At 38.6% G+C, this 24,738-nt stretch overlaps 1 protein-coding gene and 1 long non-coding RNA gene across 3 annotated transcripts in view; one reads left to right on the top strand and one right to left on the bottom strand.

Moving 5' to 3' along the window:
• crybg1a (crystallin beta-gamma domain containing 1a) overlaps positions 1-24,738 on the top strand; it is a 95,168-nt gene that overhangs the window by 43,355 nt on the left and 27,075 nt on the right. Inside the window, exons 1-9 of one of the 2 annotated variants that reach the window (XM_034308060.2) lie at positions 5,500-5,864; positions 10,133-11,250; positions 12,399-16,719; positions 17,577-17,615; positions 17,701-17,819; positions 18,959-19,133; positions 22,384-22,523; positions 24,325-24,451; positions 24,533-24,568. In XM_034308060.2, coding sequence (XP_034163951.2) covers positions 5,862-5,864; positions 10,133-11,250; positions 12,399-16,719; positions 17,577-17,615; positions 17,701-17,819; positions 18,959-19,133; positions 22,384-22,523; positions 24,325-24,451; positions 24,533-24,568 — 6,078 coding nt within the window. In that variant the 5' untranslated portion in view covers positions 5,500-5,861. Of the gene's footprint in view, positions 1-5,499; positions 5,865-10,132; positions 11,251-12,398; positions 16,720-17,576; positions 17,616-17,700; positions 17,820-18,958; positions 19,134-22,383; positions 22,524-24,324; positions 24,452-24,532; positions 24,569-24,738 lie in introns of those variants that run through there. The other variant, XM_053237390.1, reaches the window with a different exon arrangement.
• LOC117598275 (uncharacterized) lies at positions 8,335-12,405 on the bottom strand. Its single transcript, XR_004578960.2, has 2 exons — positions 11,343-12,405; positions 8,335-8,565 (listed from the first exon to the last, which is right to left on the bottom strand). It is a non-coding gene; the product is annotated as an uncharacterized LOC117598275 (long non-coding RNA).

The raw sequence follows: 24,738 nt of genomic DNA, 5'->3' as shown, positions 1-24,738 counted from the left end.
ACTCTTCACTGTTAAACATGACCACTGGTCCACTGTTATAGAGCCATGTGAGGCCTGCCATGAGGTGCCATCTTTATCATCTTAAAAAAAAAAATCTTCCTGCTCATAAAAAAGTACAAAAATACATTTCCATCCTCTTTGGATGAGTATTAACCCTTTCATGTATAAATTGTTTATAAGCATTTACAGATTCTTTAGATTACACGACGTATGAAGTTTTAGTTTGTCTAAATATATATTGGTATAGAAAAATACAAAAAGGGATAAATTTATAAATGTAAAATTTATATCCACAATTTATATATTTCTATGAAGCTGCTTTGTGACAATGTCCACTGTTAAAAGTGCTGCACAAATATAATTGATTTGAATTAAATATCACTTATATTACAAAATAAATGGATTTAACATTTATGGATTTATGGATAACTAAAATGCTTTTGGAGTTTTTATTTTAAATTAATGACTCATGCTAAAAAAAATAAATAAAAATCCTGTGCTGAATTTTCGATTGACTGTAGAAGCATGTGATCCCGTAGCCGTGTTAAATCTGGGACAGCTAATGAGTCAGGTTTTAATAATTAATGTAATGCATGTTATGCAAGAAATGTAAAATGAGTGAAACAATTGTGACTATGAAACCTGCTTAAAATAAAAAAACCTACTGATTACGTGGCTGAACCTCGCCACCGTGTCACACAGCGTCTGTGTTACTGAGGGACTGTTGATGTATTATCTCTGCTGTATTTACTTCCTGTGTTGAACGTGTTTGTGCTTCTCTTAAAAACCCTCACTGAGTGTGTGACGCTGTGTAACTGCAGCTCGTCGTTTCACGCCTGCGTTAATGAGTGATCACGTGTCAACACCTCTCTCGTTACAAAAGGAAAGAAAAATAAACCCCTTATTAACCTTCTCTTAATAATCCCACGTTCCTCCTGGCGGTGAGCCGCTCACTACGTCAGGCCTCGCTGCTGCTTTACCATGTGATGTGTTAAAACTGGATATCCAACATAGCAAAGTGTCCTGTTACAGAGGACTTACTCTAGGTGTGTGTGTGTGTGTGTGTGTGTGTGTGCGCGTGTGTGTGTGTGTGTGTGCGTGCTGATGGCAGGATGCAAAAAATGACTGGAATTAGTAGCATGAAGCAAATGTATGAATCTTTGTGTTATTTCACTTTCCACCAAGTCTCACATTTCTCTCTCTCTCTCTCTCTCTCTCTCTGTGTGTGTGTGTGTGTGTGTGTATGTGTTTGGATAGACAGATAGATAGGCAGATAGATAGATAGATAGATAGTAATTTTGTTTAACAATGCCAAGGCAAAATTTGCAAAATAAAAATAAACAAAATAATCAGGCAAAATGAATAATATAGACAAAATATCAGAGAGTAAATAACGGCAAAATATTCGGTTGAAATAATAAACATAGTCTTCAGATAAATAATTATATTATAACGAAAATAATATTTAAGAATTAATCAAGCATATTAATAAAGGGCAAATACACAAAAGTTAAAACACTATACAAAATAATATGCCAAAAATGAAAAATATGCCAAAAGAATGCTTAATAAAGGCAAAACAAACACAAGCAAAATAATAGTACAGAAAAAATACTCAATAAAAATAATATATATAGATAAAATAGAGAAACAATAGAGAAAATTAAATTAATAAATTTAGAAAAAGTTCTCAAGAACAATACAGATAGAAAAAATATAGAAAAAGTAATAAATATGGACAAAATAATCAAGGAAAATAGATTAAAATATATATATAAAAATAGAAACAATTCTCAAATGGAGACGAAGCAAAATAAACAATAGACAACATCCACAAGGAAAATATTAATATAGACAAAATACTTAAATAATATAGACAAATATTCAAGACCAATAATATAGACAAAGAATAATAAATATACACAAAATAATCAAACAAAATAAACAATAGCAAAAAACCCACAATCCACCAAATATTCAATAAAAATAATATTCAAGAAAAGTATTAATGTAGAAAAGATACTTAATAATTATAGACAAAACACAGAGATAACATTAATTAAAAAAATATGTAAATAGTTGCAAACAATGCTAAATAGTGCATATATATGTGTATATAGACAGATAGATAGATAGATAGATAGATAGATAGACAGATAGATAGATAGATAGATAGATAGATAGAGGGAATATTTAGAAAAAAAATCTTTAGAAATAATATTTAAAATACTTTTTATGTAGTAAGAATTCAATCATTAAAAAGATGAAAACACTCTACCATAGATACAAATCACAATATAAATACTGATGTATTAATAATGTATGATAAAATGTGTGTGTGTGTGTGTGTGTGTGTGTGTGTGTGTTTCTGATTAGTCATAAACTGGCAGTGGTTTTATTTTCATGACTCACGCTCTGTGTAGATTATTCATGCTCAGGAAGTGCTCAGTTCCTCAACACAGCACTGTTTCACTTCAAGCCGTATGGAAATAGTATGAAAAGTTATGTTACCATGGAAACGCGAGTTCCATAACTGAGCTGTGTTTAAGAAAATAACACACAAATTCACCGTCTAGCCCATATAACTGTGTGTGTAAATGTCCTGTGTGACACATGGAGGTACGTGTGTGTGTGTGTGTGTGTGTGTAGGGTGTGTGATTTTAGGTCTTTCTCACTCCTACACACACTTAAATAAAGAAAGAAAGGAGACACACAGGCAGAAAGGTCAGACATAATAACAGGTACGATAACAAAAATAGGAAAACTAATCTAGACAAAATATTCAGGAAAAAAATAAATATGCGAAACCACAAAAAATGTGAACTCCTCCATCCTGAAAACTTTTCTGTGGTGGAAAACTTAGTTACAGCTTTAACTCGGATCGTTTCAGAGCACTGACACTGGAGACTCCTTCTCTAAATGTTCATACAGTCCTCTTCGAAAATATTGGAACAGCAAGGCCAATTCTTTTTTTTTTATACACCAAAAACATTTGAATTTGAGATCAAAAGATGAATATGAGAAGACAAATCAGAACTTCAGCTTTCCATTTTCTGTTATTTACATCTAAATGTGTTAAACAACTAACATGGCACCTTTTGTTTGAACCCAACCATTTTTTCAAGTGATCAAAAATATTGGAACAGGTGTTTCGTGTTGACCAGGTGTGCTCTGTTAAGTTGAATATTTAAACAATTAATAGCTCTGAATGTCTACTCTTGGTTTGAGCCCTGGGTTTCGCCTGTGAAGACTGAATTTTTTGTTAAAAAGGATAAACCAACATGAAGACCAGAAAGCCGTATATGGGAGAAAAGCAAGCCATTTTGAAGCTGAGAAAAGAGGGAAAATCTACCAGAGCCATTGCACAAGCATTGAGCATAGCCAATACAACAGTTTGAAAAAGGTTCTGAAAAAGGAAAGAAACCACTGGTGTACTAAAAACCAGACATGGAACAGGTCAGCCAAGGAAAACACCACCAGTTGATGACAGAAACATTGTGAGAGCTGTGAAGAAAAACCCAAAAACAGTCAGTGGCATCACCAGCAACCTCCACACCGCAGGAGTGAAGGTTTCACAATCCACCATATGAGGAAGACTTCGACAGCAGAAATATAGAGGCCGTACCACAAGATGCAAACAACTCATCAGCAGGAAGAATCAGAAAACCAAATTGGAATTCACAAAGAAGTACAGAGATGAGTGACAAAAGTTCTGAAACCAAGATTAACCTCTACCAAAGTGATGGAAAGGCCAAAGTGTGGCAAAAGAAAGGATCTTCTTATGATCCAAAACATGACAAGCTCATGGGTCAAGCATGGTGGAGGTAGTGTTATGGCTTGGGCTTGCATGGCTGCTTCTGGAATGAGCTCACTAATCTTTACTGATGATGGAACTCATGATGGTGGCAGCAGAATGAATTCAGAAATATACAGAAACATTCTGTCTGCCAATTTACAGAGAAATTAATCCAATCTGATTGAGAGAAACTTCATCATGCAGCAAGACAATGAGCCAAAACACACATAATAAACACACTGGCAACTCAACAAAGGACTTCATCAGGGGGAAAAGTGGAAGGTTTTAGACTGGCCAAGTCAATCACCAGACCTTAACCCAGCTGAGCAGCATTTCACCTCCTGAAGAGGAGACTGAAGGGAGAAACTCCCCAAAACAAACTGAAAGAAGCTGTTTGCTGCTTCACAGAAGAAGAATGCCACAGTTTGGTGATGTCAGTGGGTGACACTGATGCAGTTATTGCAAGCAAGAGATATGCAGCCAAATATTACGTGTTATTTACTTTAAGACTATCTGTTCCAATACTTTTGCTCACCTAAAAATTGGGTGGTCTGCCACCAAAGGTGCCATGTTGTAGATGATGTTTAACACATCTAGATGTAAAAATCAGGAAATGAAAGCTGAAATTCTGATCTATCGTTTCATATTCATCTTTTAATCTCAAACCCAGATGTCTTCAGTGTATCGCAAAAATAAAAAAGGAATCCAATACTTTCAGAAAGGAACTATATTGATAAAATATTGAAAAATGCACAAACACACTAAAATAAAATAACAGAGTTACTGTTATAAACTACAGAACATTTTAAAAAATGTATTAATTAATAAATTAAAAAGTGTAACTGTTGGGAAATGGTTGCGGTATAAGATAAAAAAACACTTCAGGAAACGTTAAAGGAAATTAATCTACCTTGGGGAGGTAACAGAAGCACTACTTTGCTACACCGCCCAGTCACTGATAATGACTATAAACAACACACACACACACACACACACACACACACACACACACTTTCTCTCAGTAAGCGCTTTCTACTAGTCAGGGTGGTGGTGGATCTGGAGTCTGTCCTCGGAATACTAGGCCTGAGGTAGGAATACATCCTGGATGGTATAAATAAATAAATAAATAAATAAATATATATAGAAAAAAATAAATAGGTAACAGGCATTGTGGGAAAAAAATAGCGAATATAAAATAAACTAATAAATATACACAAAATTGTCAAATAATTATAAATATGTATAAAATATTCAGGTGCAGAAATATGAAGATAAAATAATAAATATAAGACAATAATATAGAGGTATATATAATGATATGTATAATGATATCATATAGAAATATAATAAATGTGGAGAAAATATTCAGAAAAATCGCAGGAATTAAATAAAAGATACTTATCAGTAACAAATCTAAATAAAATGCACAGGGAAAGTAATAAACAGCGTTTAGAAAGGCTGGTATTCATGCTAGGCGTACTCCCGTGGATCAAATGCAGCCCTGAGCTCAATAAGAGCATTCAGCTGAATAAATCAAATACGTTTTCATCTCTCTTTCATCTCGTCAGGTTTGTTTTAGCAGAGAGAGAGAGGGAGAGAGAGAGGGAGAGAGGGAGGGAGAGGGAGAGGCAGTGTAAGGGCGTTCAGGGCGTGGCCGTTCAGCCCAAGGCCGCCTTCGTGAGCTAAAACACCTTTGCAGCGCCCAATGACTCATTCCTGTTTGACTTTGTCCCTCAGTTGTGTAACGGCTGGAGAGTTTTTTTTTGGTGTGTGTGTATGAAAGCGCGTATGCGGCGTTCTCAAGCTGCTGCCTCACCAGCTGGACTTTACGCTTTATTTTTAAAATCTGACTTTTTTCCAGTCTGTCAGTGTCTGTGTCAAATCTCCAGGACTGATCTCCAGTGGTCGTGTGTTTAGTCAGTGAGGGAAAGACGGAGCAGTTTTTGCTTTCTCTCTGGTGGAAAATGAAGAGCAGTTTGAGTCTCTCGTGGCTTTCTGAGCAGATCTGAGCTACACAGAGCGTAGTGACTCAACCCTGCGTCCTTCACCACGGGATTAATTAAACATGGTGAGTTCATTCAGTGAGGAACTTATCATTGCTGTCTCTTCGAGCACTTATCTATTATTAATGCGTTCTTTAAAGGTGGAGGTGGTTCTCTGGGTTACTGACGTAGTGCGTCATGTTACAAAGCCCAGAAATTAAAATAAAAATAAACACAGTGAGAGAAAAGCCAAAGGTTGTAGAAATCATTTTCACGTCCATTAAACGTTGCTGTCAATCTTCTTTTGGACATTTTATACTGTCTGTATTTAAAGCGACGTTTCACTAAGTGTGTAGCATTATTTCAATTTTAAACTCCATTTTTAAAAAATTTAACACTAAGTGTAAACTTCCAGGGTGTGACAGCAGACATTCCTGACATTTCACAAATAAAGATGAAGCTGTTGAGAGGTTTCTCGTTCTTTAAGTAAAAAGAATCTGTATTATTATTATTATTTAATATAACATATTAATTATTGATCCATGAATATATTATTAATATTTGATTTATGGTGATTTATAAATGCTCACAGTGAAGGTTTCTCATTAGTACATTTAGTTATGTATAAAAATCTGAATAATCTCACATGGTTAGGGACGAAGAGACAAAGTAGATGTTTCATGAGTTAAGATTTTATTGTCATCGTCTTACAGTACTGATCCAGACAGTGCCATAACTTATGTGAAATAAAAAATAATATAAAAAAATAAGAATATATATATCAAAAATAGAACAGAAAAATCAATATACACGTATAGAAGAAACAGAGTTAAAAATGTGTTTCATATATTTTTTTATTTTACTTTAAAAGATTTCAAAAATAAGTGCAAGACCACTTTAAAGTGATTTAAAACTTTTATTAAAACTTTCTACTGTAGTCTAAATGCACAAATTGTACATCAATTATACAAAGCACTGTATAGAGAGTGAACAAGGTAGAGGTTTATAACAAGAATCTTTAATATAGTGGGTGTGGGTGAGGCAGAAAATGCCATTTTTGCCTGTGTGGTCATTGGTTTTAAATCAGCCAATGGGATTTGAGCAGGATTTTACCCACATAGCAATACAGCTACAGGTTTAATGGGTTAATATAGGAGGTGCTTTTCATATATATCATATATACATATATAATATATAATATATAATGATATATAAATCTATTTAATATCAGTCAGAAAGAGAGAAACTTTATATTTTTGTTATATTTGAAATTCTTGTGAAAGTGAACACTGTAAAACTCCAAACTACACAAAATGGGTAAAATGGAGTAATCTAGAGTTTAAAAACCATAATATTGTTTTATATATTTAAAAATAAATGAAACACATTAAATCACTCCACTGAAACTTTTCTACATTATCGTAAATGCACAAAACTATTAATTATAATGATATAATAATTAAAAATGAAAAAGATATAATAATAATAACTATAAAACATAAACACGGTGAAAGTATCGCTGCAGATCAGAATAATGTCATTTCCAGCCTCAGTGCTTTCGACACATGGAGAGGAAAAAACATGGACGCCTCCACGTTCGTCTTTCATTAGCAGCAAGCTAGCGAGCTAACTGTGCTGAGTGATGTATATTTCCTCAGCAGTGAACTGTAGAGTCCGTGTTACAGCTTTAACAGCTGAATGGGTCTGTGTGCTGACTGATCTAAAGCTAATACGTGGATCTACAGTGTAACTCTGTTAAAGGGAAGAAGTGCTGTTTGTTTACGCCTCTTGCTGTGAGCGGCCATGTTGATTCGACGTCACTCCGTAAACAGGAAATGACCTCATAGCTGAAGTCCAAGTCTACTGGCGAATAGGAGTTTCACGTTAAGGAGCGGTTTCTTGGTTTCTTCGGCTTCTCCTGGTTGGAGTTTGGGAATTATTGGGGGTTTATGAGAAGAATTAGCCAAATGAAAAACATTAGCAAAGTGGGCGTGGCAAAAAAGATCATTTCTCTGTTGGTCACTGTTTTTAAAGCGAGCGATGGAGTTTATCCTGCTCAAACTCACGTGTATTTAAAGTGTAAATATATATATAGAAATATAAACTGATCTCAATTCAAATAGCAAAACAATCAATTGTTTGTTTTATTTCAACTTTTAAAAAGTGAAAGTTTTAAAACTGTACAGCTTAAAGTAGGTCAATACGTCATATCTACATTTATAAAACTTTAATAATGTTTTGTGTATTTAACAGTAAACGATAAACCGCTTTAAATCACTTCATTAAAACTTTTTCTACTTTATTGTAAATACACAGAATTATTTATTTTAGTCTATAAATTTAGTCTGTAATTAGTCCATAGCTTTTAATTTTCAAATTCAAAATGCGATTAATATTTTAAAATGTTAGCAAAAATGGGCGTGGCAAAAAATGTTTTATAAATAGTCTGATGGAATTTAAGCAGTAATTTAACCAAACAGAAATATATAGAAATATATCTTTTCTATAAATATGTATATTATGTGTAAATCAGTGTATAAATATAAATTAACCTCATTTTCAAAGAGAGAAAAATCCATGTTTGTTTTATTTCAACTTTGAACTTTTGTTTTTTTTAAAAAAAAAAGTTAATGTTGTTTAAAAAGAAAAACAAAACAAAACAAAACAAAACAAAAAACAAAACAAAACTCGACACTTCCGTCCCGGAAACGGGGAAAATGTATCACTGGAATGTCGTGTGCGTCACTGAGGGGGCGTGGCCAGCCCATTTTCGCCTGCGCGGTCACGCTGTGTGACAGAGAGAGAGAGAGAGAGAGAGAGAGAGAGACTCTGACTGGGTGAATGATAGCGCGCGCGGCTGCAGGCAGGTACGCACTGCTTTCTTCTCACACTTTACACCTGAGACTTTAATCCACCTTTATATTATTTAACTTATTAAACTCATTGAAAGTGTGTGTGTGTGTGTGTGTGTGTGTGTGTGCGCGCGCGCGTGCACGCGCCAGCGTGGCGTTATTCTGTAACTTTATAATAACGGTGCTGTGATGCAGAAACCTGACACGCGACCTGATTATTATTCATTATTCCATTATTCATGCAGAATCTAACTGTTAGTGAACATGAAGATTTAAAGCAGGCTGAGAGTTTCTAACCCACTGTATAAAGTTTATTCAGCTTTAATTAGGTTTAAATCAGAAAGGCTTTGAAAGTATTTTACTCCAAAACAAACAAACAAACAAACAAACAAACAAAAACTCAGATTTAACCCGTTCTTATAGTCAGAGAATGAAATGTAAGTTATTGCAATTCTGTGTTAGTGTTAAATGTTAAAAACATTCTACTTAAAATCAGATTTAATATATGCATAGGGGGAAAACAATATGCAAATCAACAACAACAACAACAACAACAACAACAGTAGTACTGAAACATTATTATCGCCCATGTGGCAGAAGGAAGGAAAACACTGATATCAAATATATGTGCCATAAATGTGATGCATTTATAACCTACCGTCTCGAAAAAGATAGATAGATAGATAAATAGATAGATAGAGAGAGAGAGAGAGAGAGAGGAACTGATAGAGTAACTGCAGTGTATTTAAGAAATTCTTGTGGATGTAGTAGAAGGTAAACGCAGTGCGCAAAGTTTCCAGAGAAACAGGACGTTTCTTTTTTTTTTTTTTTATCTAATATCAGGTTTCACCTCACAGGAGAACTTCTCCTGCACACCCGAAGAAGCGCTTTGGCCCAGAAATAATGTCCGAATACATTTCAAATCATTGCAACACGTTAAAAAATATACCAAACTGTGTTTATTTTGCATGTGTGTGCACTTAAGAATTAAAAGACCACCACAACCACAGCTGAAGCTTGCAGTGCTTTAGACATCATTTAGAAGCAGCAGACATTAAAAATGTTACATGTGCAGAATTGATCATAATGACTAAAGAATTCAGGAGGGAACAGTAACAATAAGTAAATTGGCTCATGTCTGAGAGATCACGTTAAGTCGATGGAGTTTGTTTAGAATAATGTGAAGCTATTTTTAGCAGTTGGAAAATATCACTCAGAGATGAAACTCAGAGGTGCTTGTTTTTCTTTGTTTCCTCTCTTTTATTAAATCGTCCATGTTAACAGAAGACTCTTTACTACCCAAGCCTGCAGTATAGTTCATGCTGCAAATCCTTGAACCTGCTCTTATCTAAAGCTTGGCTGGAAAATAACTTGCAGCCGTTGGTGCTCTGGCATTGGAATGCACATGGGCTGGACGGTTTGGACGTTTTTCAGGTTTAAGACCCATTTCATACTGAAAGCACATTTCTAATCATGTTTGTTTGTTTGTTTTGGTACGCTAGAATTCCGAGGAAAAAGGTGTTGGTGTGCTGAACCGGGTGGCCACGTTCTTCACTAGGAAGCGACGGAGCAGGGCGTCATCTGACGGGACGGAGGAAAACGCGTCACCTCTTTCAAGCCCCAGCAAGTCTGCAGGCCTGAGGCAGACATCCACAGAGGGAGAAGAGGTCGAGCAGGGTTTCTTCTCCGATAAAGGGAGCCCAAGCGTGCAGAGCGTGGCCTCAGTCGTCGCAGACGGAGGCGAACTTCCGTTCGCGGATAGTGACAGCAGCGGCAGCGTGAGAAGCTTAGTGTTGAAGACAAAAGGCAAAGACGAACAGGGTACGAAGTCGGAGCTGCTGGTGGCGGAGGCGAGCAAGAAACTCCGGGTGTTTCTGGAGGAGATCAGCGTCACAGACGAAGGACCAGAGAGACAGATCACGCAGAAAACGATTAAGAAATGCACAGAAATTCCGGTAAAGGACGGCTCCGAACCTAAATCTCCAGACGTCAAAAAGACAGTTCTGAAACCGGTTGTGGGAGGAAAAGGGAATTACAGCGCTCTCGCCGGGGTGACGCTGAGCGCCAAGTCTAGGAGCGAGTCAAGCTCTTCGGATCAAGGCAGCACTGAAAGCATGGGGAAGAAAACCTCAGGCCGGAGAAGATCTCGCAAGCTGAGCAGCGGCTCTCAGGAGCCCTTAAGCCCTACGAAACCCTCGTCCCCTGAGGCGGAGAATGGGTCTGCTCTGGCCTCACCCTCATCTCTGCAGACTCACAAAGCCGTGTGGGTGGAAACGCACCTGGAGGAGGAAGGGAGCGAGAGCAGCTCACTCGATCAGGTCACGCCCGTTCGACAAAGCCCCGTGCTGGGCCTCAAAGCTGCACTCATCGCTCAGGAAGCGCAGGATTCAGGCTCAGATTCCTCCGTTTATCAGGATGCTGTGGAGGTAAAGACCGAAGACGAACAGGAAGCGAAGACTAAAACTGAGAAACGGAGGAGCGTCAAGCTTTCCACAAGTGAGAAGTTCTTCGCCAAGAGAGTGTGGCTGAACTCGCAGTCGAGTTTGGACGGAGAACAAGAAGACACAAACGCAAATACGGATGTAAATTCCCAGACCAAGCAGAAATCTGAAGTCAGAATGTAAGTCGTGTGTATAAGTTGTGTTTGCACAGCTCTTAATGTATTACTGTATTAGTGTGTTTGTGTGTGCATGTGTGTGCGTGCAAAAATACCTTTGTTTCTATGATCTAGATGAGAACTCGGCATGTAACATGATCTCCTTTTTCCCATGGATTTCTATATGAGCAGAGAACAATAACGTCCCACGGCCTTTCAGAAGATCTGTGTGGAAATAAATCGTTCATGAACCAAATCAATGCGCAGCAGAATTGTGTGGATTTTCATAACGATTGTGTATGCGTAGAATTTTACTATTAAAAAAAGAAGAAGACGTGAATCACTCAGGGATGATGCTTGAGTCATGTTCATGTTACTTCCTTCATCAGCTGAGTGAAAGTTTCTAAATTAGCAGTGTGATCATTATTGCAAAAACGCTCACAACTTGCGTGCAAGAGAGATTGAGAATGAGAGACAAATGAGGATATGAAGACTTCACATAATGATTATTTTTTTCAAAGCGATTTGTTCGATGATTCATCATCAGTTATTATACAGTGACTTTAGGCTACTTTGGTTCAGACATTATTATTTGGAATGGCACTCTGGCGTGCAAACACAGCATGTTAAAACATGTTCGATCTGAATCATTTATTCGCATGCATTTTCTCCCAGTTGTAGCTGTTACGCGTATGTATTTTCAGGGTTAGCGGACATCTAGGCCGCTGTGGTACTGAGTCATTGGAAAGAACAAAAAAGACACTCAGACGCTAAAGTTTAGGCCATAGGCTATAATATGTGGTGATTTATGTCTGAATCTAATTATGTTCAAAACAAAAGTTCAGTGTTGGTGAATGCCTTGTTAATTCTTAGATGTGTCATTTATTACTACAGTTGCTTTGTTTTTTGTTTAGAGGACATTGGATTGTTGCTTAGGACTATAATTAGGGATTTTGAGAACAAAGTCCAATAAAAGAGTTAGTCATAATCAGATTTGAGGTTGAAGAAGATAGTTATACTGTAAGTCTTGAACTGTATCAACAGTGTAGATGATTTAAATCATCTTTACAAATGTTTACATATCCTCATTTTTGGCTTTAATAGTAAAGCAGCGCTTGAGCAATGAAACATGTTCAATTCTTCTCTAAGTATAACTTTTTTTTTTTCCACAGTCTGCCAAGCCACAAGAACGTCAGTGTGGAAATTAAAAAACCTGACCAGCAGTCACATGACTCTATAAGCGAAAGCAGTGATGCATCTGTAAAAGAGCAAGCTAACACAAAACAGCAGCTTGATAATGATGTAGAGAGGCCCTCAGAGCTTCCTAATAACATCACAGATCCCGGAGAGGATTCACCAGAAATGCCTGGATACAAGGGACAGATCCGAGTTACGAGTTCAGGGGTTAGCAATCGGCAGACTTCAGCTGCAGCGTCCAAACGCGTGGACAAAGCAAGCAGTGGAACAAATGGAGCGACTACTGGAAAGGGTCCAGTTCCGCCAGTGGCACCGAAGACAAAAGCCAGTGTGGGTCGAGTTACAAGCCATGCAGAGGCCATGAAAGAGGAAAGCACAAGAAAGCCTGCACCAAATGGCGCAGAGAAAAAGCAAAGTAAATCTCCAACTACAAAAGACCAGCCTAGTGTGTTCACTAAGCCTACAGACAAGTCAAAAATTCCGAAGAAGACACCTCCTGAAGTTCTGCCAAAACCGAGCAAAACACTAAACACAAGCATGACACCCGATGCATCAGTTTCCTCTCCAGTTCAGACATGTGAGACGGCACGGGCTGAGAGAAGTAAATCCAGCTCAAGTAACAGTGTTACAGAACCCCAGTCACCACCATCACCACCTGGTAAAAGTGAGACAAGGTCACCTGTTAAGGAAGAGAGAACTGTAGCTGCTGTAGATGTAGAACCTAGTCAGGCACGTAAAGCTTCTCATACCAAAGAACCGAAGAAAGGAAAGGATTCAAAACACATAAACAGTGAGGAGAAAACAGAGCAGCCATCATCCCCTAGTGCTTTAGAGGACACTAAGGAAATGAGTGACTCTAAAGAAGGTGCAAAGTCAAAATCACAACCACAAACTCCCACTGAAAAAAGTCCCAAGAGTAGACCAGTGAAACTCTCAGTTAGTAAGAGCTCTAAAGTTGTCAACAAAACTGAAATTGATAACAAGACTCGCACTCCTTCAGAGGCAGAGCAACCAGAAAAGACTAGCACAAAGGACAAGGCTACAAATGAAACAAGAATCATCAGGCCAAAGAGTCCAAAAAAGCCCAAGGCTGAAGTATCACCAACAGGAAGCAGGCTGCCTCGCCTGACTCCGCCTAGTGCTCCAAAACGGCCCACAGAGGACGAATTTGATTACGGAGAAGATGACTCACCCAAGCAACCCTCGCTTTCTGATGCCAGGCCAGAGAACGATGATTCATCTTCAGTCAACGGTCCTCTTAGCCCTGACAAGTCTGCTGAACGTGACCAAGCTGCTGGGAATGCTGTGGTGAAGGCTTCACCAGAAACCAAACCTTCACCGCTTCTGAAACGTCCGAATAAACTTATATCCAGAAGCGAGGTGGAAAAAATGAAAGTAGAACTCGCTTCAGACTCTCAGACTACAGTACAAGTGTCGGACCAGAACGCAGTCAAAGCAGAAGAAAAGCAGAGTGTGAGCATGGAGACCACAGGAAATATTACTGACCTGGAAACGTCAGCTCAAGCATCTGAAGGGAACAAGGACAAGTCCGATGTGTCTCAAGTGAAGGATCAGAGAGTGAACCTGGAAAAAGAGATGCAGAGTGCAAGTGTGAAGATCACTGAGCCTACAGCAGATTTGAAAACTCCACCTCAAGTGCTTGAACAGGAAATAGATGTAGCCAAAGACGCTCAGGATGTGACTGTGAAGACCAGTGAAGATACTGTAGATCTAAAAATTCCACTTGAAGCATCTAAAAAGAAAAAGGACCAGGCTGTAGCAGACTCGAAAACTCCAGCTCGAGTGTCTAAACAGAAAATAGACAAGCCTGAAACAGTGCCAAGTGTGGATGATAAGATCAAGGAGCATAAAACAGACTTGAAATTAACTCAGGAGGCTGAACAAAAATCAGATACGGCTGAAACGGTGCCAAGTGTGGATAATAAGACCGAGGATCATAAAACAGACTTAAAATTAACTCAAGAGGCTGAACAGAAACCAGTAAAAGCTAAAAAGAAGGCCATAGAAGAGACTACAGAGTTGAAAAATCTACCTGAAATCTCTATAAAGGAAACCCAAGCCCAAGATGTGCAGAATGCAGAGCGTACAACAGAGTTAAAAACTTCATCTCGAGTGTCTGAAAGCAAAACAGAAAAGGCTGAAAAAGTGCAAAGTATGGATAAGACCAAGGATCAAAGTGCAGATCAGGTGTCTGAACAGAAAATGGACAAAGCTGAAGAATTGCCTAAAGCAGACATTAAGGCTGTGGAGAGTAAAGCAAGCTTAAAAGCTCAACCTAAAGTATCTAAACAGAGAGCGAAGAAGGGTGAAGAAGTGAGTCGTACATCAGATTCGACTCCAAGTCAAGCACATAAACAGGAAGTGGATAAAGCTATCAAGTTGCAGGATGCGAGCGTTAAATCCGAAGAGAATATGACAGACCTGAATGCTCCACATCAAGTATCTGATCAAGTGAATACTGAAAAGATCACTGTTGAAACAAAACCAGAAGCAGGAGGAAATGACTCTCAACTTGCAAAACCAGTGGATATTGGTTCACCTCGAGTAAAAACAGATCTTATCAATAAAGAAACTCTCCCAGCCGCAGATAAGGAGAAGCTAACTCCTGAAACGGTGGATGAAATGTCAATCAAACTAACAGCGAGCATCCACGAAGAGATCAAAGACCTCAAGAATGGAAACGTTCAGCAATCTGACAGAGCACAATTCACACAGGATGCATCAAAATCCTCTACAAAATCCGAGAGTGAAGAACAGAACAACACGGAGATGAATAGTCTTGCGGTAAACGCCCTGTCTGAAACCACAGAGGAAGCAGGTCACAAGGAGGCTGAAGTTTCTGCATCTGCTCAAGACCACAAAGATGAACCAAAAGTCTTTAAGTCATCCAATCAAAAAGTACGAGCCGTGGCACAAGATGCACTTAAATCACCAGCGTCAGAGTCTGTCAAGGAAGATGTGAAAATGAAACCCGTTAGCAAGACGGAACTGGAACATCTTAAGCATGGAAACCTCAGTCCTGATCAGAAGCCCGTAGTTAAGAAAGCTGAGCAACCAAAAGGTACAGAGCAAGTGACCTCCCAAATGGAGAAGACGACTGAGGTTCAAAAAACAAGCACCACCAACCAGAAACATAAACCCGACCCCACAAAATCTCAGAATTCACCCAACTCGGAGAAACTACTTCCACCAAGTAATAATTCTCCAAAAATGACAGCTCAGGACTTTCTTCTGGTCTCTAAAAACCTCTCAAAACATGAGTCTCCATCTAGCTGGCTGGATGTGGACCAAGGTTTTGAGAAGAAGCAAAATAAGACGGAGAGGAAAATGGACTGTTCGGCAAGTGACGAAAGCCTCCAGGACACCTCTGATGATTCGAAAGACTTCATACGCAAAATCAAAGAACTCTGCTCTCCTTTCTCTTTTCCTCCTAAAAAGCATGGCCAGTCCAGGATGATTTCGCCTCCATTTGCCTTGCCTGCTATTAAAGAAGACCACTTTGAGAAAGCCTTTGATCCTGAGGAGTTTAAGTTTGGGATGAGGAAAACCACAGGCCCAAAAGATCCATCTCCGGCCATGCTGATCAAGAAGAAAAGCGAAGATTTGAGAAATAAACAGCTTCCAAAACGCAAGGGAACTGAAGATAGTATGATCTTTAAAGCACTGGCTTCCAGGCGGGGACAAGAAAAAAACGATGAGGAAAAGATTATGGAGGATAAGGAGAGTGGGGAAGACCAGGGTAATGCAGAAAGTTCTGGAAAGGTGTCTTCACGGTTAGAAAGAATGTCCATCCTGTCGAACCTCATGAACAGTTCCAAGAACTCGAGGAGACCTCAAACCCAGCCTGAAGCTGTTGAAAATGGAAGTGTATCTCCCACAGTATCCCAACAAGTTCCAACACCAGGAGACACGAACAATGCGGCGACGCCTGAAGTTGTGCCTCCGGGACGGGTGGAAGGGAACGTGGCGGATCTTGTGATAGAGCCTGGTGTTTCTGGTGATCCACCAAAGAGCCCACTCAATCCGCCTTCCCTTCCTAACTTTTCCGAAATCAAGCTTCCTGATTTCCTGGGGAAGTACCTGAAGATGGATCAAGAATCCCCTGCTTCAGGTAGCTCTCAAAACCCGGAAACGCCTTCCCTATTCCCTGCAATACAGACGGAAGTCAGCTCTGGAGTCCCAGACCCAGATACACGTCTGAAGAAGTTTCCGGAGCCTCCAGCACCCAAACCACCAGAACAACAAACCAAACTGCCGTCACCTACACACACTCAGGTGGGTAAGAACTTCGTGTAAGTTTTCCTGATCGTGTTTCCAGTACAGTCATGTCTGGATCTTATTTTGGAGATTGTTGTCTCAACTCTCAAATCATGAATTATATACAGGAGCAGGAGGAATGTAGACCCTCAGGGCTTCTGGTTATTGGTCAGGTAGTATAAATTTCTCTTGACAAGTACTAGGGTACAGGTACTCCCTTCCCTTTTGAAGATCAGCCACCATGCTGGAATGTGGTGCTCAATAAATTTTTCAAAAACATTTTTTTTAACTCTTTCATGCATAGAATCCACACTTAGATTGGACAATCAGTTTAAGGCCATTTTCAGGAAAACATTAGATGTAAATCACTCCAAATCACTTTCCACAATTATTACTAAAATTTATGATAGTTCATTATTCTAATGTGTGTTTCTTTGTGCCATATGTCAATTAATGCTTTACCTTAACTTGTTTTTAATGAAGTTTTCAGAATTCCAAAATCAGCTGCTTTAGGCATAATTTTGGTCATAAACATTTAACGTTTTTGTAAACTTTTGTTTATAAACACTTTTTTTTTTTACTCAGGGTATTCCTACATACACATGGACAATCCAATTACTACTTTTTAATATTAGTGATGTATAGAAAATTCACAACATGCAGTTTTAAGTAATACATTTTTAAAACTAAAAAATAAATACTTTTTTTTCCAAAACAATTTATGTGTTAAGTTAAGATGACGTTCTGATGAAAACCATTGTTGCCTGATAGCGTAACAGTTATCACTTTTTCTGTGTGTTGACCACCAACTTGATAGAAATGTTAGAAATGTTATGGAGTAATCAAGAATTTGAAAGATATTATTTTCTTTTCAGATAACAACAGTAAGAGGCTTTCACAAGCGGCCAGGAAAGGTACTTTTGCAAATAATTCTGCAACATGATTGACCAAAGTAATGAAATTTCCAAAATGTTCTAACGAGATTTTGTATCCTCACAGCTGGTCATCTTCCAGCGCTCCCAGTTTGGCGGCAAGGCGTACGAGGTGTTCAGGGATGTAGACGATGCCACGTCGTTACAGCTGTCCCCTGTCATCTCTCTGAAAGCCATCAGAGGATGGTGAGAAATTGAGTTTTTCCCAGAATGACTAGGGAAACAAAATTCTGACCTAGCTTTGATTTTCTCATGGGGCTAAAAAATTTCCATAGAGTAATCATGGAAAAGCTGATTATTTCAAACAAGTTGAAGCCCATTCTACACTTTTATTTACGCTGGGAAAGCCTTTTTTTCCCCCATTTTTTTTTTCATCTTTTGCTTTAATAGACCGTTAATCACTTTGCATAATGTGTAGAGGTGTCTCACCCACCCCCGAAGGAATTCCTCCCACATTTATATCTTCCTTTAAAGTAAAATAAAATCCAGGCACTGTGGCAGCGTGAATTCTGTCACACCCAGTGCTGTGTTGTGAGCCGCGGGTTGCGCGTCACTATCCAATCCCGCTCGGCTAGTTTAGAGTGAGATCAGCGGTGCGTTGCAGCTCAGAGACACCGATCCTGACTGCTTTTCGGATGTTAATGAGGTTGGTGTCTTGGAGGTCCTAGACGCTGCTGGAGACATGTCACAATCCAACCATTGTTAAGTTCTAAGGAGCTTCGCAGTTGTGCGTTTTAAGAACAATATAGTGTAATATAATACACATTTTATAATTTTAAACACTGAAGCTGGAAATTAAATTTGTCACTTGTGTGTGGCTGCTACCTGAAGTGCACTTCATTGCTGGACAAACAGATGGAATTATGGAAAAGATGACTAGTCGAATACGTTTTTAAATTATTAGTCGATTGGTAAAAATGAGTAGTTGTGCAAATATGTGTAGATTACGAAGAACTGAAGCAGCATCGCTGCTGTATACACTTTAATGCTAGACATTCAGAGTTCATGTTCAGAGGTGTGTTTTTTTTTTTTCAAAATTACGGAAGGTTAATGCCTCTACAGGGTTCATAAAGGCTTCATAATTCCCTGTTGATTTGAATCAGACGTGTTAGAACAGGGTCAACATCAAACCCTAGAGCCGTTTCCCTCGAGAATGAAGAACACTGATCTACAGTAAATACTAAGTGCAAGTACCCGGCTTGGGTAAATATTATTACAAATATTATGTCTGCTCTGTCAGCTGTGAATGTTTGATGGTACAATAACAAACTGTACAAATATTGAGGATCATAAAATAGTCATTGGCAGTGTTCCTCTCTGTCTAGTTGGCTGCTTTATGAAAAACCAGGATTCCAGGGACGGATCATCGCTCTAGAGGAAGGGCCAACGGAATTGGTGAATGAGTGGGCGGAGCCAGAACCTAACCAGGAAGTGGGGCCAGATGGGATTCCCATTCCGACCGCACCGATGGTGATTGGTTCCATTCGTCTAGCCGTGAGGGTAAGAGCTTCTAAATCACGATCAGGCAGAACGGTTGTGGTTTTCTAAATAGTTTTGCTGCTCTATGATGATGTGTGATAATTTTCTTGAAAAAACAGCTATGCACAGTAAAAATGTCTTAATACGATTCAATTTCTGCCTAAATACAGCAATATGTTTGTGGTGTTAGCTCTGCTATAGTGTACACGAATTTGGTGGATTTGGCCTGTGACCTTAATTCATTTTACTTGATGGTGTCATTCTTGTAAAGCTCAAAATGTAGTGTTTATTCTGCTGCAGGAGTATTTAACATACGACCAGAATTATACTCGTGTGTCGGGTAAACTGAAGTATTCCCAGCACCAAAACGTCCTAGCAGACACTCTGGTCCATGCGTCCGTCCGAGATTCTCGTTAGCGCAATGTCTCAAGAACGAGTGGTTGAATGTTTATAGGGTTTATATGGAGCTATCATTATAACCAGCAGATGAACTGATTCGATTTTGGAACTGATCCAAACAGGATCAAGGTCACAGCAAGGTCAAATGTCTGAAAGTTTTTCTTTAATAGCTGCCTCCCTGTTTGAAGTATATTTTAGTATATTTGTATTTGAGGGACACTAGGAAGGACTAGAGTTGTTAGTGGTGGAGGCATCACCGTTGACGCTGTTGGCTTCGAGTTCTACTTGTTTTTTAAACGCCTGTAGGCTCTCTTGATTTGAAATAAAGACTAAACTAGATTTTAGAGGAGGGAGTGTGAGCTTGAATAAGTTTAAAAGTTTTTCACCTCGTGTAATCGAAGCGGTTCTGAGGTTAACATACTTTTGGGTTTGGGTGAATGCTGACTGCTGCTGTTATTGGCTCGCATGTTTATTCTACTACACGGTTCTACGAGGGCTTCCAGAAATCTGCTGAAATGCTGCGTCCACCACATTTTTGAGAAGGAGGTGATAGTTTCGGGCTTGTGTGAATGTCAGAAGCTATCGGGCAAGTCGTTCGGGTTGGAATGTGGAATTGGCACAGGACAGGAATTCAGATCTGACACACCAGTGCTGGCCAGATTTTCCCGAGGTAGAGAGCTGAGTAGCTTCTTGTAATATAACAGAACATCATGACTAATGTAGATTAAAGATCCCTTATTAACAGCATTGAACCTGATAATTGAGAAATATCTCTTTGGAAACCAATTAACGTGTCTCGGAAACCTATCGTAAGAACTTTTCATTTTGCAGTTCATAGCAAAAAGGATGGCGCATTTGTCTGTCAATCAAAATAAACAGAAAAGAGTGCAGAGCAGGAAGTTGCTCACATTAGCATGCTATGAGCTAACATGAGTCTTCATAACCTTGCATTGAGAGAACAAGATCTTTCCAGATTTCAGAGTAATAGCCAATCGCTGAAAATGTTTTAATTGACAGACATCAAGGCAACAGCATGAAATATATATAAAAAAAGGCATTATGTAAGGAATAAAACGCTCCGTGTCGTGCTGTTGTGGGAAAATAATCAATGTCGTGATGGTGGTGTGATGAAGCAAAGCTCCTGTTACACCCTGAAGTTGATTATTTTCCTGTAACAGCATGTCCCGAAGTGTTTTATTCCTCTTCTGCCACAGCAGTTTGCCAACACTAACAACTTTTTATTCATTAAAGAATGATGCATCATACTTTTTATCCAAATATCGTTACATTAAATGTTGTGAAACGTCCTTGAATCAAGTTCCTATTATCACTTAAGGTACAGCAAAGGTACATTTCCTCTCTCTTGACGTTAATAATACAAAATTAACATAATACTGAATTGATTGAAATTAATCAACACCTTCTGACCAACCAGCATAAGCATTAAGACATAATAAAAATTTAATATGAAGTAAAAATAATTACTGTTAAAAAAAACAAACATAATAATGAATAATCTTTATGAATAATAATAAATTGGATAATGGATAAATTATTTATTAACCTTTATTGTATGTTGTTTTTATGTGTTTAATTTTGCGTTGTTTTTGAAATTCCGTCTAAAGCCATTTAGGAATCGATTTCTTGCTCTTGATTATTTTTATTTATTCATTTATTTATTTATTTATTTATTGAATAGCTGTAGCACTAAATCATTTTCCTGGCTGTGTTTTTTTTTTTTTATACCATGTTGCTGAAGCTGGATTTTATTACTTTATTATGAAATTCGCGAGGTTTTAGCTTGAGCTGCTTTACAGCCTGTGCTTGAGAAACGGCCCTTCAGTGGAGAAACATAACAACGTAATTAAATCCCGGAAAAGATTTGGGGATTTTTTTCCAGAGCCTCAGTATTAGCCGGTATGAGCATCGGCTGCGTGTCGTCGTTTAGTGGTTTAATCCTCTGTGATGTGTTTATGGTTTTGGTGTTTAGTGGTTAAAGCTTTACAGAATCCCTTTCACCAAATACGACCAAAATACGTGTTTGATTTTCTGCCAAAACAATTTCCAAAAGTCTGAGTCAGATACCAAAAACTATTTTTATTTTATTAGTTAGTAAAAACTGGGGTTTATTAATACTTAATATTCAAAAAGTAAAGATGTTGTGATCTGTAAAGCAGTAATTATTATCATTATACTGTACACTACACTACAGTACGCTACCGTATGGAAGCAAGCAATGAAAATTATTTTACGTTTAATTGCGTTTTTATTTTACATTATGTTTTAATTTATGATTCGCATTATTTAAAATGGATTTTGCATTTGATTTTTTTTTTTTTCATTTTACATTATGCAAAATTATTTTACATTTCATTTTTATTGAATTTTTAATCAGGAGTTTTATTTGATTTTATTTTACGTTGTGTTTTATTTTAAATTTAACATGATAAAAATATTTAATATTTAATTGCATTGTTACTTTACATTATGAAAAAATATTTTAAAATATTTAGTTGTTTCATTTTACATTTATTCATTATATTTATTGATTTATTGATTATTACATTGATTCATTGCGTGCGTGCGTGCGTGCGTGCGTGCGTGCGTGTGTGTGTGTGTGTGTGTGTGTGTGTGTGTGTATGGTAGTCTCAGAGTTTAGTCCAGAAAGTATAGTAATCTGACACTATCATTCAGAAGATAATCAGACAGTGGAGTCCAGATAATACTGTAATCTTACAGTTCAGTCCAGAGATTACGGTAATCTGATGGTTGTTGTCAGTGGCCTGTGCAATGTGTGTACTCTTCGTTTGCTCTGTGTGTGTTATGTATTGCATATTCACATTGATTTTTTTCTTGGCGTTTTCTCCCTCAGGACTACAGCCTGCCTAAGATCGAGATCTTCTCAGAACCGGAGGGAATGGGCCGGCTGTCCTCGTTCTGTGATGACATCATCGAGCTCGGCTCGTTCGGACGTCCACACAGCGCCGGATCCATCAAGGTCCACTCCGGAGTGTGAGTGTTTCTCGGCCTGCTCTCGGATTACAGCAGTTTGTTTAGTGCACAGGAAGCTGGCAGAGTTGGTGTGTGCGTGTGTGTGTGTGTGCGTGTGTGTCTGTGTGTGTGTGTGTGTGTGTGTGTGTGTGTGTGAGAGAGAGCAGAGGATTTGGGTGGAGCCCAGCGTTCAGCATTGGCAGTGCCACACTGCATGTGACTGTTGCTGGTTTGCAGGCAATTAGATTCTGCTTTGTGAAGTTGTACACAGTACGCTTTCAGAAAGAAAAAGGGTTCTTTACGGGCTTCTTGGTGCAGTTATGCGTTATTTTTAAAAAGAGTTCTTGTTTTAATAGGAAAATACTTTGTTGTACAGTTCTACATAGAACCTTTAAGGGTTCTCCGAAGAGTTTTCTAAGAGTCTGGAGTCCAGAAGTCTAGCGGTTTTTGGCACAAAAACACTCTGCATGTAGTTCTGCTTAAGTAATCATGAGAGAGAGAGAGAGAGAGAGAGAGAGAGAGTTGGGCAGACAGCGCAGAGAGTGAGGCAGTTGGATGCTTGTGTTTCCTGGTTCTCTGGAATGTTGCAGACCTGCTAGTGCGTGTCTGGAGCTAATAACTTTGCTGTCTGGAGATGTTTCAGTGTTCTTAAGCCCTGGAGCCTGCCACTGTTTCTCAAAATGAAAGACATGAAATGACCATCACACTGCTTGTTGAACGTCTCATTCCAGATTTATTCCCCTGTGTTTGCTGTTATAATAAGCTCCACTCTTCTGGGAAGTCTTTCCACTAGATGTTGGAGCGTGGCTGTGGGGATTTGTGTTCATTCAGCTACAAGAGCATTAGTGAGATCAGGCGCTGATGTTGGGATGTCGAGGAGGTCTGGGGTTCAGACGGTGTTCAGTGGGGTTGAGGTCAGGGCTCTGTGCAGGACACTCGAGTTCTTCCACTCCAACCTTCACACACCATGTCTTCAAAGCTCGCTTTGTGCACAGGGGCATTGTCATGCTGGAACAGGTTTGAGCCTCTCAGTTCCAGTGAGGAGGAAATTGTAATGTTACAGCACACAAAGACATTCTTTACAGTTTTGTGCTTCCAACGTTGTGGGAACAGTTTGGGGAAGAAGCACATATGGGTGTGACGGTCAGGGGTGCACATAATTTTGGTCATATAGTGTATCTTGAATTTGCAGAATATCGGATTTGTTGGATTTGAATATCTGGTCAGAATACCTACAACTAAACTGCTATAATGCTTATTTTTAATTCACCATGAGTTGTGTGATTTATTAAATCTGCGTGGTCACTGGGGAGGCGAGGATTATTTCAGGGTGGCCGCTGCGACCTGTGTGGCCACGCCCCTGTTTTTATAGAAAAACATCACACAGTTTAGTCCAGAGTGCCTGCTAAATACGTTCATACATTCATATTTAATTTGTATAATGATTGAACATAAACCTACATATGCGTGACATAGTGTGTGTATAAAACTATAAGGGACAGTTCAACTGTTAATGAGAAGTGTTTGTATAATTGTATATTTATGGGAAAAAGATATTTTTGGGCTGAAAATGTTTTCCACGTGCGTTCCTGTCATCATCTTTTCGTCTGGAAAATGATTTCAGGAATCACAGAAGGGAAATTCTGTCCGTTTTAAATGATTAAAATAATAATTATCACATTTTTTAACCTACATTTTGTCAATTTTATTCTTAAAAGTTGACTAAGGCTTTTAAAGTCAGACTTCTGGACTGTATGAATTTATTAATTTGTGTGTGTGCGTGTGTGTGTGTGTGTGCGTGTGTGCACATGTGTGTGTGTAGTTGGCTGGTCTTCAGTGATCCAGATTTCCAGGGCTTGGTGTCGGTCCTGGCTGTGGGAGAGTATCCGTGTCCAGAGTCGTGGGGTTTTCCCGATCCCTTCGTTGGATCTTTACGTCCTCTCAAAATGGTACAGATTCATTGGTTTTGGTTTTAATTAAAAGTGACTAACATCGTGAATGTCTTAATCTTGTGTCTTTCTGGATTTCAGGGCGGCATCAAAGTGGAAAATCCCCAAGAAGTCCGGGTAAGTTCACTTTTCACCTCATTCCAGAGAAAGACATGGAGCGATATTTAAACGTTCTGGTCACAGCAACTTCCTGAACCCTCATCCTGGTTTACGCTGCGTTACGATATTCAGTTTTGCTGAGCAGAACTTGTTGCTATAGTAAAGATAAAGCTAGCTAAATAACCAGC

Source organism: Pangasianodon hypophthalmus, chromosome 10, assembly GCF_027358585.1.
Source record: "Pangasianodon hypophthalmus isolate fPanHyp1 chromosome 10, fPanHyp1.pri, whole genome shotgun sequence".
Lineage (NCBI taxonomy): Eukaryota > Metazoa > Chordata > Actinopteri > Siluriformes > Pangasiidae > Pangasianodon > Pangasianodon hypophthalmus.
Note: the sequence above shows the minus strand (reverse complement) of the source record. Positions and strands in the feature narration are given on the sequence as shown.